Source organism: Wasmannia auropunctata, unplaced genomic scaffold, assembly GCF_000956235.1.
Source record: "Wasmannia auropunctata unplaced genomic scaffold, wasmannia.A_1.0 LD336046.1, whole genome shotgun sequence".
Lineage (NCBI taxonomy): Eukaryota > Metazoa > Arthropoda > Insecta > Hymenoptera > Formicidae > Wasmannia > Wasmannia auropunctata.
Genome location: NW_012026844.1, coordinates 33,069 through 47,460, shown reverse-complemented (window position 1 = coordinate 47,460; position 14,392 = coordinate 33,069). Strand labels below are relative to the sequence as shown.

Genomic DNA, 14,392 nt, shown 5'->3' with positions numbered 1-14,392 from the left:
ACATTTTTACTCAGTCGTGGATTTCATTTATGTTTTATACAAAAAACATTCGCAATTATAGATGTAATAAATAAAATCTGTTCAGATCTATTTAAAAATTTTTCAGATTTCGATTAGAATTGAAATACCCGTAAAATTACATCTCAACTTCCACAAGCTGAATTAAGCGTGGAACAAAGACTGATTGTCCATCAAACAATTAACAAATTGCAAGCTGCAAATTCAACGAATAACGCCGATAAAAATATGTGGAGCAGTTCGCGTGTTGCCAAACGTCCGATCAGGAAACCAAATTAAGAGCAAGAGTTGAAAATCGGAGCGTTCTTGGAACAAAAATGAAAATGTGATTTGTGCTAAAAAGTGCAAATACGGAAACAACTTCTGAGACCACTGGGAGAAAAAAATAGTTTGTTCAGATTCGAGGTGCGGAAGTGCTCCGTTCAACCGGAAGGAACAGCACATATATGCAAATAAGAGATTAAAAATTGTTATTAGCTCTTCCCGCGTTTTGTGTCAAAAATTATAAAAGTATTTGTACTTTTTGGCACAAATCACAGTTTATATTTCGCTCCAAGAATGCTCCGAATTTCATATCAAGAGCGAGTGCTCGCAAAGTATTGTGCAAGAAAGTCATTTCAAGTTTTCAAAGTGCGTGCTTTTAATTCGACGGCATACGACCGCCACGCGATGCAGTCGTTCCAATGTATTTCTTTTCAGCCGTTGGAAGTCAGGCACACGTTCTCATCCGTTCTAAGAGATTGCAAGTCACGAATGACAGATACAAGAAAATCAAAATGTATCTTCAGCATATTTATCTTCCTATAGCGTTACTATATTCACATTTGTAATATAAAGTTTGTAATATTAAAATCGTTTTGGAATTTTAATTTTCGAAATGTCAGAATACAATTTAACGAGAAGTGGAAGCAACCCGTTGATGATATCGAGACTCGAGGATCAGAAAAGACAGGAGGAACGAATGTAAGAGATGAAGAGGATACTATATAAGAGAAGCATTCAAGTGCGTTACTATTGCGAGAAGATGCTATTTTCGCTAAGCAGTTGTCGATAAGCGATATCAAGCTGTAGGCGGAAAGAGATGATATCGAGTTCTGATAGACAAATATCAAAACAGATGTTATTACAACATAATTTGTAATATCGGTTAAAGGAGGATGGTGGTAAATGTCGCAGCATGTTTTATACGATGTTCGTGCCGCACGAAACGTCAATCGCTGTAATTATATTATCAACGTCCGCTCACGTCACTTATTAGTATATACGTATATAGTTCTCAATTTTCTTACGTATAAATTATTAGTTCGTATAATACTAATAGCTGTTATATAACGAATAATTTTTTAAATATTTGCTTTAATGACAGACGTGTACCGTCTATATCAATCACGACATGAGTTTTTTTTATATGTACATTTATGTAATATTGTTAATTTACATTAACACGTGTAGATATTTAAAAATAGTAGAGATAATAATTGCTGTTTTGCTATGAAGAAGAAGGAATTGCAAAAAACTAGAGAGACTGAGGCGGAATCGCATTAGAGAAGCGGCGAAAATAATTGAGAAATATCACGCGATGGAAGCTACAAGCTACTCGCGAGGCTCTCAATTCAATGGTAAACGAGAAACGGAAAGACGTATCCAAGGCGTTTTCAAATATTAATGTACGAAAGATATCATGAAATCATTAAATTTGCGAAAGAGATTAATGAGAAATCCCGACAAATGAAGTTAACATTAACATGAGCGAAGAGATGAAGACGCTCAAAGAAAGATTCATTTAATTAAAAAAATCAAAGCGATTCAAACGTTGTAAACAAAATAAAAGAGCCTATGGAGTCGAATGATCTAGGACTTCTAAATAAATATCTTTAATTAAGATCCATTTAATATCAATTGGTTGTTATGCTAAAAAAATTTTATGTCTGATCGTGAGAGAAAATACAAACTCGAATTCTGCGCATTACAAAGAAAAGGAAGAATAGCTGTCTATAAAGATAAAGCGGAACGAGGAACTTAAACATCGAAATATCGTCGTTCGACGGGAACGCGAGAGAAAGAAAAACTTAATAAAAAATAATCAATGGCTTCTTGAACAGTACAAAGCTAGGTAACAGTTTTAATAAAAAATTAATCTCAAATTAAATGATGTCTTTATTTCTTCATGCAACTAACATATATGCAGACAAGCGACGTGTTCTTGATGGACGAACATATATTTATTACCCGATTATTTTCTGACATTGAATTCTTGCGAAAACTTTTTGAAGAACCGAAGAATAGAGTTGGGAATAATGAAAGATATTATCTATGATGATTGACGATGATCGAAAATAATATTTTATTATATAACTACCGATACAACTAATCGTATCGAGATGTATGCAATATAATTTTTATAAAAAATATTTCTTTTTCATTCTCTTGTTTCTTAATATAAAATTTTATAATACGTAAAATTAATTAATACATTGTTTTATAAATTAAATGAATATCTTTAGTCCGTTACTTATATTTACATGTAATACATACATTTACATGTAATACATTACATGTATAGTTTACATTTACATGTAATACATTACATGTATAGTTTCTACAAAACTTAGTCTATAAAATGAATTAATAACATAAATAATTAATTATACTAACAATAAACGAGTAAAAGATAAAGATTTTAAAAATTGTTAATGTAAATACGGTGTTATCGAATTAATAAGATATATATACACGCAAAGCGTCTCACCTCGTTTAAAATTATGACAAGCCTAATAGCATTTCTGACCAAAATATTTTAGATACATTTTGACTGAAGGGCATTTTATATTACAACAGTATTATCGAGAAGCAAATGTAGAAGTTAGTCGTGTAGTGTTTAATGTAATAAACAGTATTATTATACTTATTGTGGTCTTAATAATCATATATTAAACTATATATTAAGATATATTGGATACTCAGCATTATGAACTACAATAAAAATGAAATAAAAAATATACATCAATATATGAAAATATAAAAAGATCCATAAAATTTTTGATAAAAATATATATATGTATATATATATTACTTTAACATTATTGTATATTTTAAAAGACATATACCTTTTCAGATAAAAGACAAAGAATTAATAGACGAGAAGGATTAATTGTATAATTAATAATATCGAGTGTATCAATATGGGAAGTATAATTTTGGACAAGCTTACACACAGACCGGATTTCATTGGCCAGGTAAAATATGTAAATGATTTCAATAAAAGTTATTCTCCGCGAAGCACGAATATATAGAGGAAGCATTCATCAAATATTGAACTAATGTAATTTTCCTAAACGAGACATATTAGATTATGATAGAAATGAGATTGATACATCTCGTAGATCGATGAGACGGGAGAAATAAATACATTCGAGGAGATGAGAAAGAAGCGTAAAGTGCGCATTATGGTTGCAAAGATTGAATGTTAAATCCGGCGACATAATAACGATGTGCACAGACAATCAGATAGAGGCATACATACCGTATTTGGCGACACTGTATATTGGCGCTATTATAAATCCATGGCCCAAGCGGAAAAGAGGAATAAAATGTAAGTTTATTCTTTTTTTTCTAAATTTCCACATTGTTTATCATCGCGTTATGTATCTGTATGACACGCCCAATCTACAAAAAAATCGTTGTAGCGACTGCTGAACATTTTCTGACGCGGGTTACTCCGAAGGTAATCTTTGTTGATTACGATAACACAAAAATGATTTATGCTGCTGTGATTGAAATGAAGGTTTCTACAAAACTCGTGGTTTTCGGCCAGAACTGCGCGGAGTATGAGTCTATTGAATTTATTTTAAACAATAAATATGATTCAGTTGATATTGCCACATTCTCATGCGTACAGAAGAATATCAAAGACCCCGCAATAATACTCTTATCTAGCGGTACAACTGCTTTGTCAGAGATGTAGAATTTTCTTATAAATTTTTCCTAGCCTCGTCGAATCAGCACTTTCCCACTATGCATTCGAACGATATCGGTTTATGGTTCGAATCTTTGTACTGGGTTATCAGCTTGCTCTTGACTGTTCGTGCAATACTTACGAATGTAAGAGTTATCAAATCCTCGGGATTTATTGATAAACATCACTTATGAAAGAAAAAAGAGCTGACACAATTTATGGAAAGAAATTTTGATAATTAGAGGAAACTTCACTACATACACTTTCTTGAACAACTGCCACTTCCGATGAAAAAATCGATCGTAAAAATCTTTCTGAAATAGCAGCTTGTTTTACTGAACCTAATATGAAACATCATTTATAGAGATTATTATAATATTTTGTTTCCGTGCACTAATAAAATGTAAGTTTTAAAATTAGTTGAACTAATATCTAATCATGTAACATGTATCTTAGCAAAAACTTTCTTAGAAGTCTTTTAGTAAATTTTCAAAATTTGTCCGTAAATTTTTTAGAATTTCTCAAATAAATAATAAATAATAAATCAAATATATAATCTCAAAACTTTTTAAAAATTTCTCAGATTCTTTTATACGAATTGGAAGATTTTTTAGAAATACTGAAAAATCAACATCTTTTCTAGAATTCTTTATATATACTGCAGCTGCCAAAAATTTTCTGCCAATATGTAACTTTATTGTGTTGATGAAATTATTATATAGTATATTGTATTATGTATAAAAAAATTTTAATATTTTTAAGCTTAAATAATTTGAACAATAAAACTTACAATGTTGATACAATTAGGAATTTACTTACAACAGTATTTTTAAAAAGACATCGTAAAATTATATATTGGTCGGAAACATTTAGCAATCCATTTTATGTGAATTCTGAAAAAGTATTCTGATTTATCATTCTATAATTTCCGAAGAAAACTTATAGAATCTGAAAAAATTTTGGGTATTTTAAAAAAATTTCCATAAATACAAAAATATATTATAAAATATAAAAATTTTTTTGCCAGATTATAAAGATAAAATAGTAATAATTTCAAGAAATATTAATAATTCCGATATATATGTATTTGTAATAAAAAAACCTGATACATTTATTATCATATTTCGGCTGTACAAAATTAAATTAATTAATTTAATAAGATTTTATGTATATCATAAATATTAAATAACAAATAATACTTTTAATTAATATTTAACAATAAAAAACTCTACAAATATAGTGTACTAGATCAATATCGATAAGATATTCTGTATGCAAATGTGTAAATAAATACATAAAAATAGATAGATTAAATTATCATTTTATACAAGAAATCTGTTCTTTTTAACACAGTGTACAGCTACAAAGTTGTACTTGAACTGAAATATATATATGAAATAATAAATATATATTTGAAGTTTGACGAAAGCAAGATAGAAAATTTTAATGCAATCCAACACATCAGAAACGGGCCTGAGGTATTTTAATGTAATTAAGCACCTTTTATTAAACGAAAGAAATAGTAAATAAACTGTAAATTAAATTAAATTTAAGTGATTTATGTCAAATTTTATTATAAACATAATGACATGTTACATTATCTATGTTAAAGAATAGATACTCTTATTTTAATTTTTTATTAATGGATATATATCGCTATAATCAAAATTGTAGCATATTTCAAGACTAATGTAACATTTTATTAAACAAAATTTATTCATAATTTTCATACAAATCTTATCAATTCGAAGAGGCTTGTTTCTTAGACATAGTTGATGATTATTTTCTTTATCTTTTAGAGCAATCAAGCGACGTGATAAGCGGACACAATTTACACTCTTTATATTTTTGGTAATTTTGTTCTAACTTTTTTTTGAAAAAATGTGTAAACAAGAGAATTCATTATTTTCTGCATTTAAACAAGATTATAATAAAGACTTTGTCGTAAACAAAAGTTTATACTATTTCATAGTAAGTCATTTGAAACAGGAGAAATATGAAAAAACACGTAACACGGAATATGTATAGAAACATAGAAAAATATACGTTTCATGGAAATATGGAAAAACATGGAATCGAGAGTTGACGAATTTAAATTGCTTTATCTCACAAAGAATAAGCTGTTTTGAAAAAGTGCTTTCTGAATCAGCCAGAATCACTCGTTTGCATGCGAAATTGCTGCAATTCACAGTAATTACATCAAGGACGAATGTTCAATTGTTTACATGCAGTAAAAAAAGTTTATAATTAGACTGATAGCAGAGAATAAAACGTAAGTGCTTACGTCTGTCATAATCGTAGACGTAGAGTAAGGGGCTTTCTACAATAAGCCGTTAGTCACTACTCATATCATACTAACTAAGAATTGACCAATCGCAGTCAAATATTTTTCTTACATTCAACTGTGATTGGTCAATTCTTACGATTTACGGCTTACGATCTAACATACGACGTATTGTAGACAGCCCCTAAAGGTCCATCTACAATGAGAGTAGTAAATCGTAAGCAATTGATCAATTATAGTTGAATATAAGAAGAATAATCGACTATAATTGGTCAATTTCTTACGGCTTACTACTTACTAGTTACTCTTCTCATTGTAAACGGACCTTAAGGTAGAGAAAAATGTATACGTAATTTACATCTATACAACAGCCATTAATGTGCACTTCAGAAATACGTACACACATTTTTGTCTACCCTATTCTACATCTACAATAACTACGACAGACGTAAGCGCTTACGTTTTATTCTCTATTATCAGCTTTATCCTGAATAAAGTAACTATTTTAACCGTGAAACTTTGTAAGCTCTTTTTCTGAATTATAATTATTAAGAATGTAGATTTTTTTGACTCAATCGAATAACTCGCGTGACACAGCTAGGTAACCGGAAAAATTGTTAAAATTACTAGCCTTCTGAAAAACCAAGCATCCTGTGGCGGCGTGTAATTTTCAGACAAAATCTAGAATACATATACCGACAAGATTGCGAGGGAATTCTTGGACTAATAATTAATAACGTATCGATTCGTATATCCTCTAAATACACGAATCAATTGATTCACAATGTTTTTAAAATTTACTTTACTGCATTGAACATCGTGTATTCGTCATTTGTTTTCATAAAATATAAATTTGTTTAATAAAATTTGGGAATTCTAATAAATTTTTTTCTGACAATTTCTATTTATTCTCATATATATATATATATATATATATATATATATGTATATATGGTATATAAAACAAGATATTTATATTTAGTGCATGAAACTTTAATAAAAAATAGCCATTTAAATTTTAACGAATCATCACATTATGTAAAGCATATCGTTCGCGTGACTAAATTGCGGCGGTAATTGACTGAAATCACAGTTTACCTAAATTACGTAAGTAGTATTAATGTTGATCAAGCAATGAGATATTTGTTCTCATAATATGTAGATAATGTAGTACATTGCATTCTTAAATGATACACGCTGTCATCTCATTGTTAGTTGTCTACAAATCGATAAAGATTATCAAGGTCAATTCTTATCTTAAAGCCAGCTCAAATTTTTACGTATAATTCAAAGTCCGTGACTAGTGAAATCTTCTTTCTTCCTTTATATCTAACATAATTGCTAGGTATAAGATCGGCCTTGATGACATTAGCTTGGTAACATTTGTCTGAATAGATTCTTGGAATATTATAAAGTTTGACATAGATTTGTAACATTGAAACAAATTAGTGAAACGTATATAAATAATAACAGGGAAATAAATTTTTATTTTATTTTATGTATCCTTTTACATAATTCAAATTATATTGTATGCTTCAAATTAACTATATTTAACTACCAATTAATTGTTATGCTAAATTTTAATTAATATAATAAGATTTAACCAAATATTTCAGATATCTGATCACATCAGACAGATCTGTTTGATGAATTAACGGACGATTCATATCACAATTGAATGTCTGTTATATGTATTTTATTCATGACTGTAACACTTCATCATTCGTGTACCTAGTTATGTAGGTATAATTGCATTAATATTGTGAAACTAAAAAGAACATAGAAATAAATTTTTTTTATTTTAGAAAATACAAATAATTTTTTGAAAAAATTTTTGATTATATTCTGTATTCTGATTTGCAACGACTAAAAAACTTTAATTTTTAATTTTTATATTTAGTCTACAAATTTTATTACAATAAAATTTTTATTTTCTAGATTATAAAAACTAGGCTATATAAATTTTTATTGAAATTTTCAAGAATCATGCTTTAGAAGTATAAGTAATTCAATTTTGATTATATTTTTAATTAAAATCAATAAAATTTTAATTTTACAATATTTAGAAAGAAAAATATATAAATTATATAATTACGAAAATTTTTAAAATGAAAAATGACTTGTAAGGTTTTGTTAAATTATGAAATGAAAAATACATAAGATCCATAAATAAATAAATAAATACGTAAGATACATAACATTAGAAACTCATTCCGTTATCGATTTCAGCAATTTACTTCATGTCATATACTAAGATAATATCAGGAGGACAAATAACAACGGCATTACTTTTGTACTATAAGAACAATGGCTTCACAAAATTTATGATTTGCACAGTTATACAGCGCACATGTCAATTGTACAGTTTAGAGAGAGGGATATGTAGAACTATACATGTAATAGGTGGTCAGTAAATGAGTCAACTTTTATCGGCGTTCGTATATGCTTCGCTCTACACTTGTCTAGTGCATGTTCCTCGGAAAGGATCTTCACATAGTGGAAAAACTCTTCCGTCTTTCAGATACGGAATCTTTCTTTTTATTGCAACCGACTTTATCGATTTTTGTTTTCAAGTATTTCTTCCTGGATACACCTGGATACATTATTTTGACTAAATTGCAATTGAAGGTATTATATATAATACTTTATAATTAAATTGTTTGCATGTACGTTATAGACCTGTCACTCTATCACGCCGTATATCTGTATTATTTTTATATTACTATTTAGAATAATTTATTTCTTTTGATAGCCACCTGTAATGATTTTTTTAATAGCTGTTTTTTATGGCAACCAAATATTCAGACAGTGTTCCAAAATTCACTACAGGTGCTGAAAATCTATAGTGCACGTAAACTATTCATTTTCAGTGCTGGTAGTGAATTTTGGAACATAGCCAGAATACTTCAATTTTCTCAGAAATACCTACCTACTTGCAGTATTTTTCTTTTTATATAGGTACATTGGCCGTATTTCATTCACTGAAAATCTATAGCTCACGTTACGTATATTATACATTTTCAGCACTATATTATATGTTTATCGGAACACAACCAATATATGTACATAACTAATACACCAAATATTATGATTATGACTTACGATATTCACTGTCAGTGCACGTGACGTGTGCTATAAATTTTTCGCATTGACTGTGAATATCTAAACGTAGCGTTATAATAATTTCCTTTAGTGCCGATCTCTTTAGCGCGTTCTTATACTAGCGCGAAATAGAGTTTAGTAGAACAAGTTCAAAAGAAAGTAACCTTGATTTATTTTCAGTATTATAATAATGATATGGTGGACTTTCTAATTTTCGAACATTTATATGCGAAATAATTAACTAAATAAACGTAAAAAAATAATTCTTACAGTTGCTACATATTTGATGTAATAGCAGTTAAACTTTACTAACTGATTATTTATCGCAAAATCTATTCCATATAATATTACATAATATTTACTTCATGTATAAATAGCGAAATCTATTGATTTATGTTGAAGAAAATGACTTATGAAATACATATGTTATGAAATATTAGATAAAATATTTCATAAGTTCTCGGGATTTTTTTAGATAATTTTCTTTATTTACAATAATTAAATGAAACTTCTTATTCCTTCGTGGGACTAGTTGTTATCGTATTGGAGTATGATGTTACTAAGAAATAAGAGTTGTCCTTTAATGAAATATTTCATTTTTTAATAAAATAAAACAATTGTATAATAATGTTTATTTATTAATTTCTTACTATCGCACATTCATACGCTAATTTTCTTACTTTTTGCGGTAAAAGACCAAAATAGATCGAGGAGCATTTCAAAAGATATTCTGTCATAACTTTTTCTTGTTCTTCATTAAAAATTAACGTCACTTTCTTGATAATGAAATATGCAGTGTCGAATATATTTTTTTTAATTTTCATTTGGAGTCAAATTAAAAATATATTTTGTTAGCAACTATAAGCTATCATAAATATATTTGAATGCAGGTTGGACAACATTATAAATAGAGGTGTGCGAATGAATCATTTGTATGGTCGAATCGAATCTAATCGAATTTTTGATAACATGTTTAAAATCGAATCGAATCGAATCTGAATCAAATTTTCCCAGATTTACATTACATGTTAATTTAAACGTAATAAATATCAAAATTTATAATTTACATTATTTTACTCAATGATTTAAACAAACTGAAGACTAGTTTTTGATTTACATCTAATTTCAAAAAAAGATCATAATCTTATGTGATATTTTGAACTAGAAAATATGTAATTAATAATATGTATATACATGAATAGTTAGAATGCTTTCGAATATTTTATTAATCTATATAGATATGTTACATACATTAAAAATACTTATTTATTAGATAAGAATAATTGGTCGCGCGGGAGATATAAATGAAGCAAATAAAATAGGCTATTGATTCGAAATCGAATCACTGTTGATTCGAAATTCTCGAACTATTCGATTTCGAATCTTACAGATTTGAAAATGAACTCGAATCGAATCCATTGTGAATACATATCTAGTTACTCCTAGTTACTTTGGGAAGACATTATAATGACGCCTAGTGTACCAAGATTTTCTAATTAGAAATATTCTATTGTTGCAATATAAACAAATAAAATTAATATTTTTGAAAAGTTTTATTTGTTCTATGCATATATAATAATTCAAATCAAATTTGATGTAATAAATCTTTTTATTTTTTCTTCTTTTCGATTTCCATTCACTTTGTGCATAACCATGCATGAAACTTATTTATGATGCAGTGATATTCTTTCAAACCTATACTCAGTGACTGATCGGCCACATTCATCAGACTTCTATTTTGACGAAATGGTTGCGGATAAGGTAAATACAAAATCATATGATTTTTTTTATACAATATTTAAAATCTTGTTGTCAATACCTGTTCTTTTAGCTAGCAGTCATTATAACAATGATACTTCATAGTATTTAAAATCGGTTGTCAAAACCTGTTTTTTTAATTCGGTGCAGATCCATTAAAATCTTTAAAATACTTAAGAATAAAAAAATATTACGTCGGCTTTATAGTGCTATGTGCTCACAGTGCAAAACATTTTTCTATTAATGCAATAAAAATTTGGCGCATTAATAGAAAAGTGAAAAATTATTGACTAAAAAATTAACTCTGCAGTGGCACACATATTTTCAGTACCTGAAAGTGGCACACATATTTTCAATACCTGAAAGTGGCACACATGTGTCATTTGTGTCCAATCTAATTTTGAGGTTTCTAAAGTGCACAAAAAATTCTGTTAAAATTCATACATATTCTTTGTAGTTTCTACTAAATTATTTTGTTATGTAAACATTGGAAAAAAAGTTTTGGAAAAATTATAAAAATTACTTTCTGCATTATAAATAAGAACCGTTAGAAATGACATGGACACGAATAATCCATATATGCCACTACAGGATTAAAATAAAAATTAATATGCTATTTACAGAATTTTACTGTGGAAAATGGCGTTTATAAAGGACAAGAGACGTATCAATCGAATAAGTACAAAAGCCTCGGAGAATTAATGTGGATTAGCATTAAAAACCATGCGGACAAAATCGCACATGTGAGTCAACGTTTGCATGTAATGTTAATACTTAAGATTGTGCAAAAAGAAAGAATGAATTTTTTAAATTTATAATATTTAATTAAACAAGAAAAAAAGGTTTAATAAAAATATAGAAATAAAAATAAAATATCATAAAATTTTACTTTTTAAAAGTGAATCAGTGGAATCACATTGATTTTTAGTGTATTTTATTTTTCAGTGGCATACTTAGAACTGTGATAAATAGTGAGCACTTTAATGTTCAGTGATAATATATTGATTTAAACAGTGATTCTCATTGAAAGATAGTGAAACAGTTCTTAAAACTGTTTGACAGTAAAACTCACTATCTTTCAGTGTTATTCATTATTTGAATTAGTATATTATCACTGAAATAACACATTGAAATAATCACTGTTAATCACAATTTTAAGGATACCACTAGAAAATAATATACATTGAAAATCAGTAACGATTCCATGATTTACTTTTAGAGAGGAGAAGAATTAGAAAAAATTATTAACGACGAAAACATTTATCCATTACAAAAAGAATTCATCGTGGTTGTTTCTCAATTAACTTGTTTATATAAATTACATAAAATTAAATTACATAGAATTTGTTTTATCAAAGATGTGAAATAAACAGGTAGTGCTGAAAGAAATTGCTTGTGTGTAATAGAAGACATTGCATATTAGTATTTTAATAAATGTAGAGTAGAACAATGAAAAACATTCTTGAAAAAGTTGTTAAAATATATTAATGTGGTTCATACTGGTGATAATATGTGTTTTCTATCATGCACGTGATGACGTTTTCCTTTGTTCGTTAAGAAACAGCTTACTAAATGTAAATATCTTACGTAATATCTTATCGTAATATATGATTGCAAATAGATAGGAGACAGTTAATTAGATATAAGGGCAGACATATTACGACCAAGCTTTATTTAACAATTGTGAAATAATTGTGGAATCAATTCTTATACATGTAACAACTCAATTATTACATTTTAATATAGTTGACTATATTAAAATGTAATACATATAATGAAATTTTCCCATTCTCGATCTTATTACGGAAGAAAATCACGGCGAAAGTAATACTTTGAGATTATTTTGGCAAGTTCTTCGCGTTATATTAATAGGTGTCAATTAATAGGTGTTTCTAAAAAGAGAGAATAATTTGCAAAAAACTAAAACAAAAATTAAATAATGTTCTTAGAAACTGATTACATATAATTATATAATCACATTATATTACATATAATTTTGTTTAAATTAATTTTATCACTCTCTAAATCTGAATTAGTGGATAATAGTCAGATTATCAATGGTTATTTATTGAATGCATCAGTCCAAAGCCACTGGTAATCATAGTGATATTCAATTTCATTGACTCTCGGAAATCACTAATAAATAAGTGAATAATCGCTATAATTGTTGACAAATCAGTGGACTTCGCTGTTCTCGCTAATTGCACAACAGATTTGGCTCTGTTTTACTTATTTATTTGTAAGGCATTAGGTTTATTTAGATTATAGTTACTGATTCAATCAGTGATTTTTCAGTAATTTTCCATTAATTCAGATTTAGAGAGCATATTATTAACCAAAGTTAAGGCGTATAATTTAATTGCATATTTTGAATCTAATCTTAATTTACTTTAATTATATATATATACAGGTATATACAGGTATACAGGTACCTGTATAATCTATTATTTCTAATTTTATAATATTTATTGTACAAACAGATGTCAATATTAAAAATAAATATAAATTTGCAGCTTGTTTTAACATTCAATCTTGGCGTATAACAAGCGTATCTTTTTAAAAAATTATATAAACTATTTTAGTAGATATTTTAATTGCAAAATTAATGATTCTGCAATACAATTTTTGAAATATTTTATTTTGATATTTTATATAGTAATAATAATATTATTAATATTTACTTACAGTTAGACGCGCGTACTGATGAGACATTTACATACGCGGTGCTGCAAGATAAAGCTGTGAGATTCGCAGTGTGGCTGCAAAAACAAGGAATTAAAGAAGGTGACGTCATTAGTGTGTGCACGAGTAATCATCCCAATTCTATCGTGCCCTGTGTTGCAGCGACTTATGTCAATGCGATCTTCAATCCGTGGAACGAGGCCATGGATCTACGTAAGCTCTTGTGATATAATCGCTATGAAATATACATTCTTACATATTGCATTCGATTAGACTAATGATTTTATCGTGCATTTACGTTAATAATGCGCGCAACGTACAATTTTATCTATCTTGCGATAATTACATAATTACATAATTGCATAATTACATCACCCAAAAAAAAATATTCTAGTTATAAAGTGAAATTTCCTCTAAGAGAAGACGCAGTAAGACTGCGTTCTGTTATTCATCGTACATACTGAAAAACTACAGTACAAATAATGTACATTATAAATATAGATTTACAGTACAAGATTTGTATTGTAAATGCAAGACGAAATTATTCTAACTATTAGAATATTGTGCACAGAAGATCGGAAGAGCACACGTCT

The 14,392-nt window shown here is 27.9% G+C and overlaps 1 protein-coding gene across 1 annotated transcript in view; it reads left to right on the top strand.

Moving 5' to 3' along the window:
• Positions 1-8,680: 8,680 nt before the first annotated feature.
• LOC105451702 (4-coumarate--CoA ligase 1-like) overlaps positions 8,681-14,392 on the top strand; it is a 9,494-nt gene continuing 3,782 nt past the window's right edge. The window contains exons 1-4 of the mRNA XM_011692312.1: positions 8,681-8,885; positions 11,039-11,120; positions 11,741-11,860; positions 13,805-14,012. Coding sequence (XP_011690614.1) covers positions 11,106-11,120; positions 11,741-11,860; positions 13,805-14,012 — 343 coding nt within the window. The 5' untranslated portion in view covers positions 8,681-8,885; positions 11,039-11,105. The remainder of the gene's footprint in view (positions 8,886-11,038; positions 11,121-11,740; positions 11,861-13,804; positions 14,013-14,392) is intronic.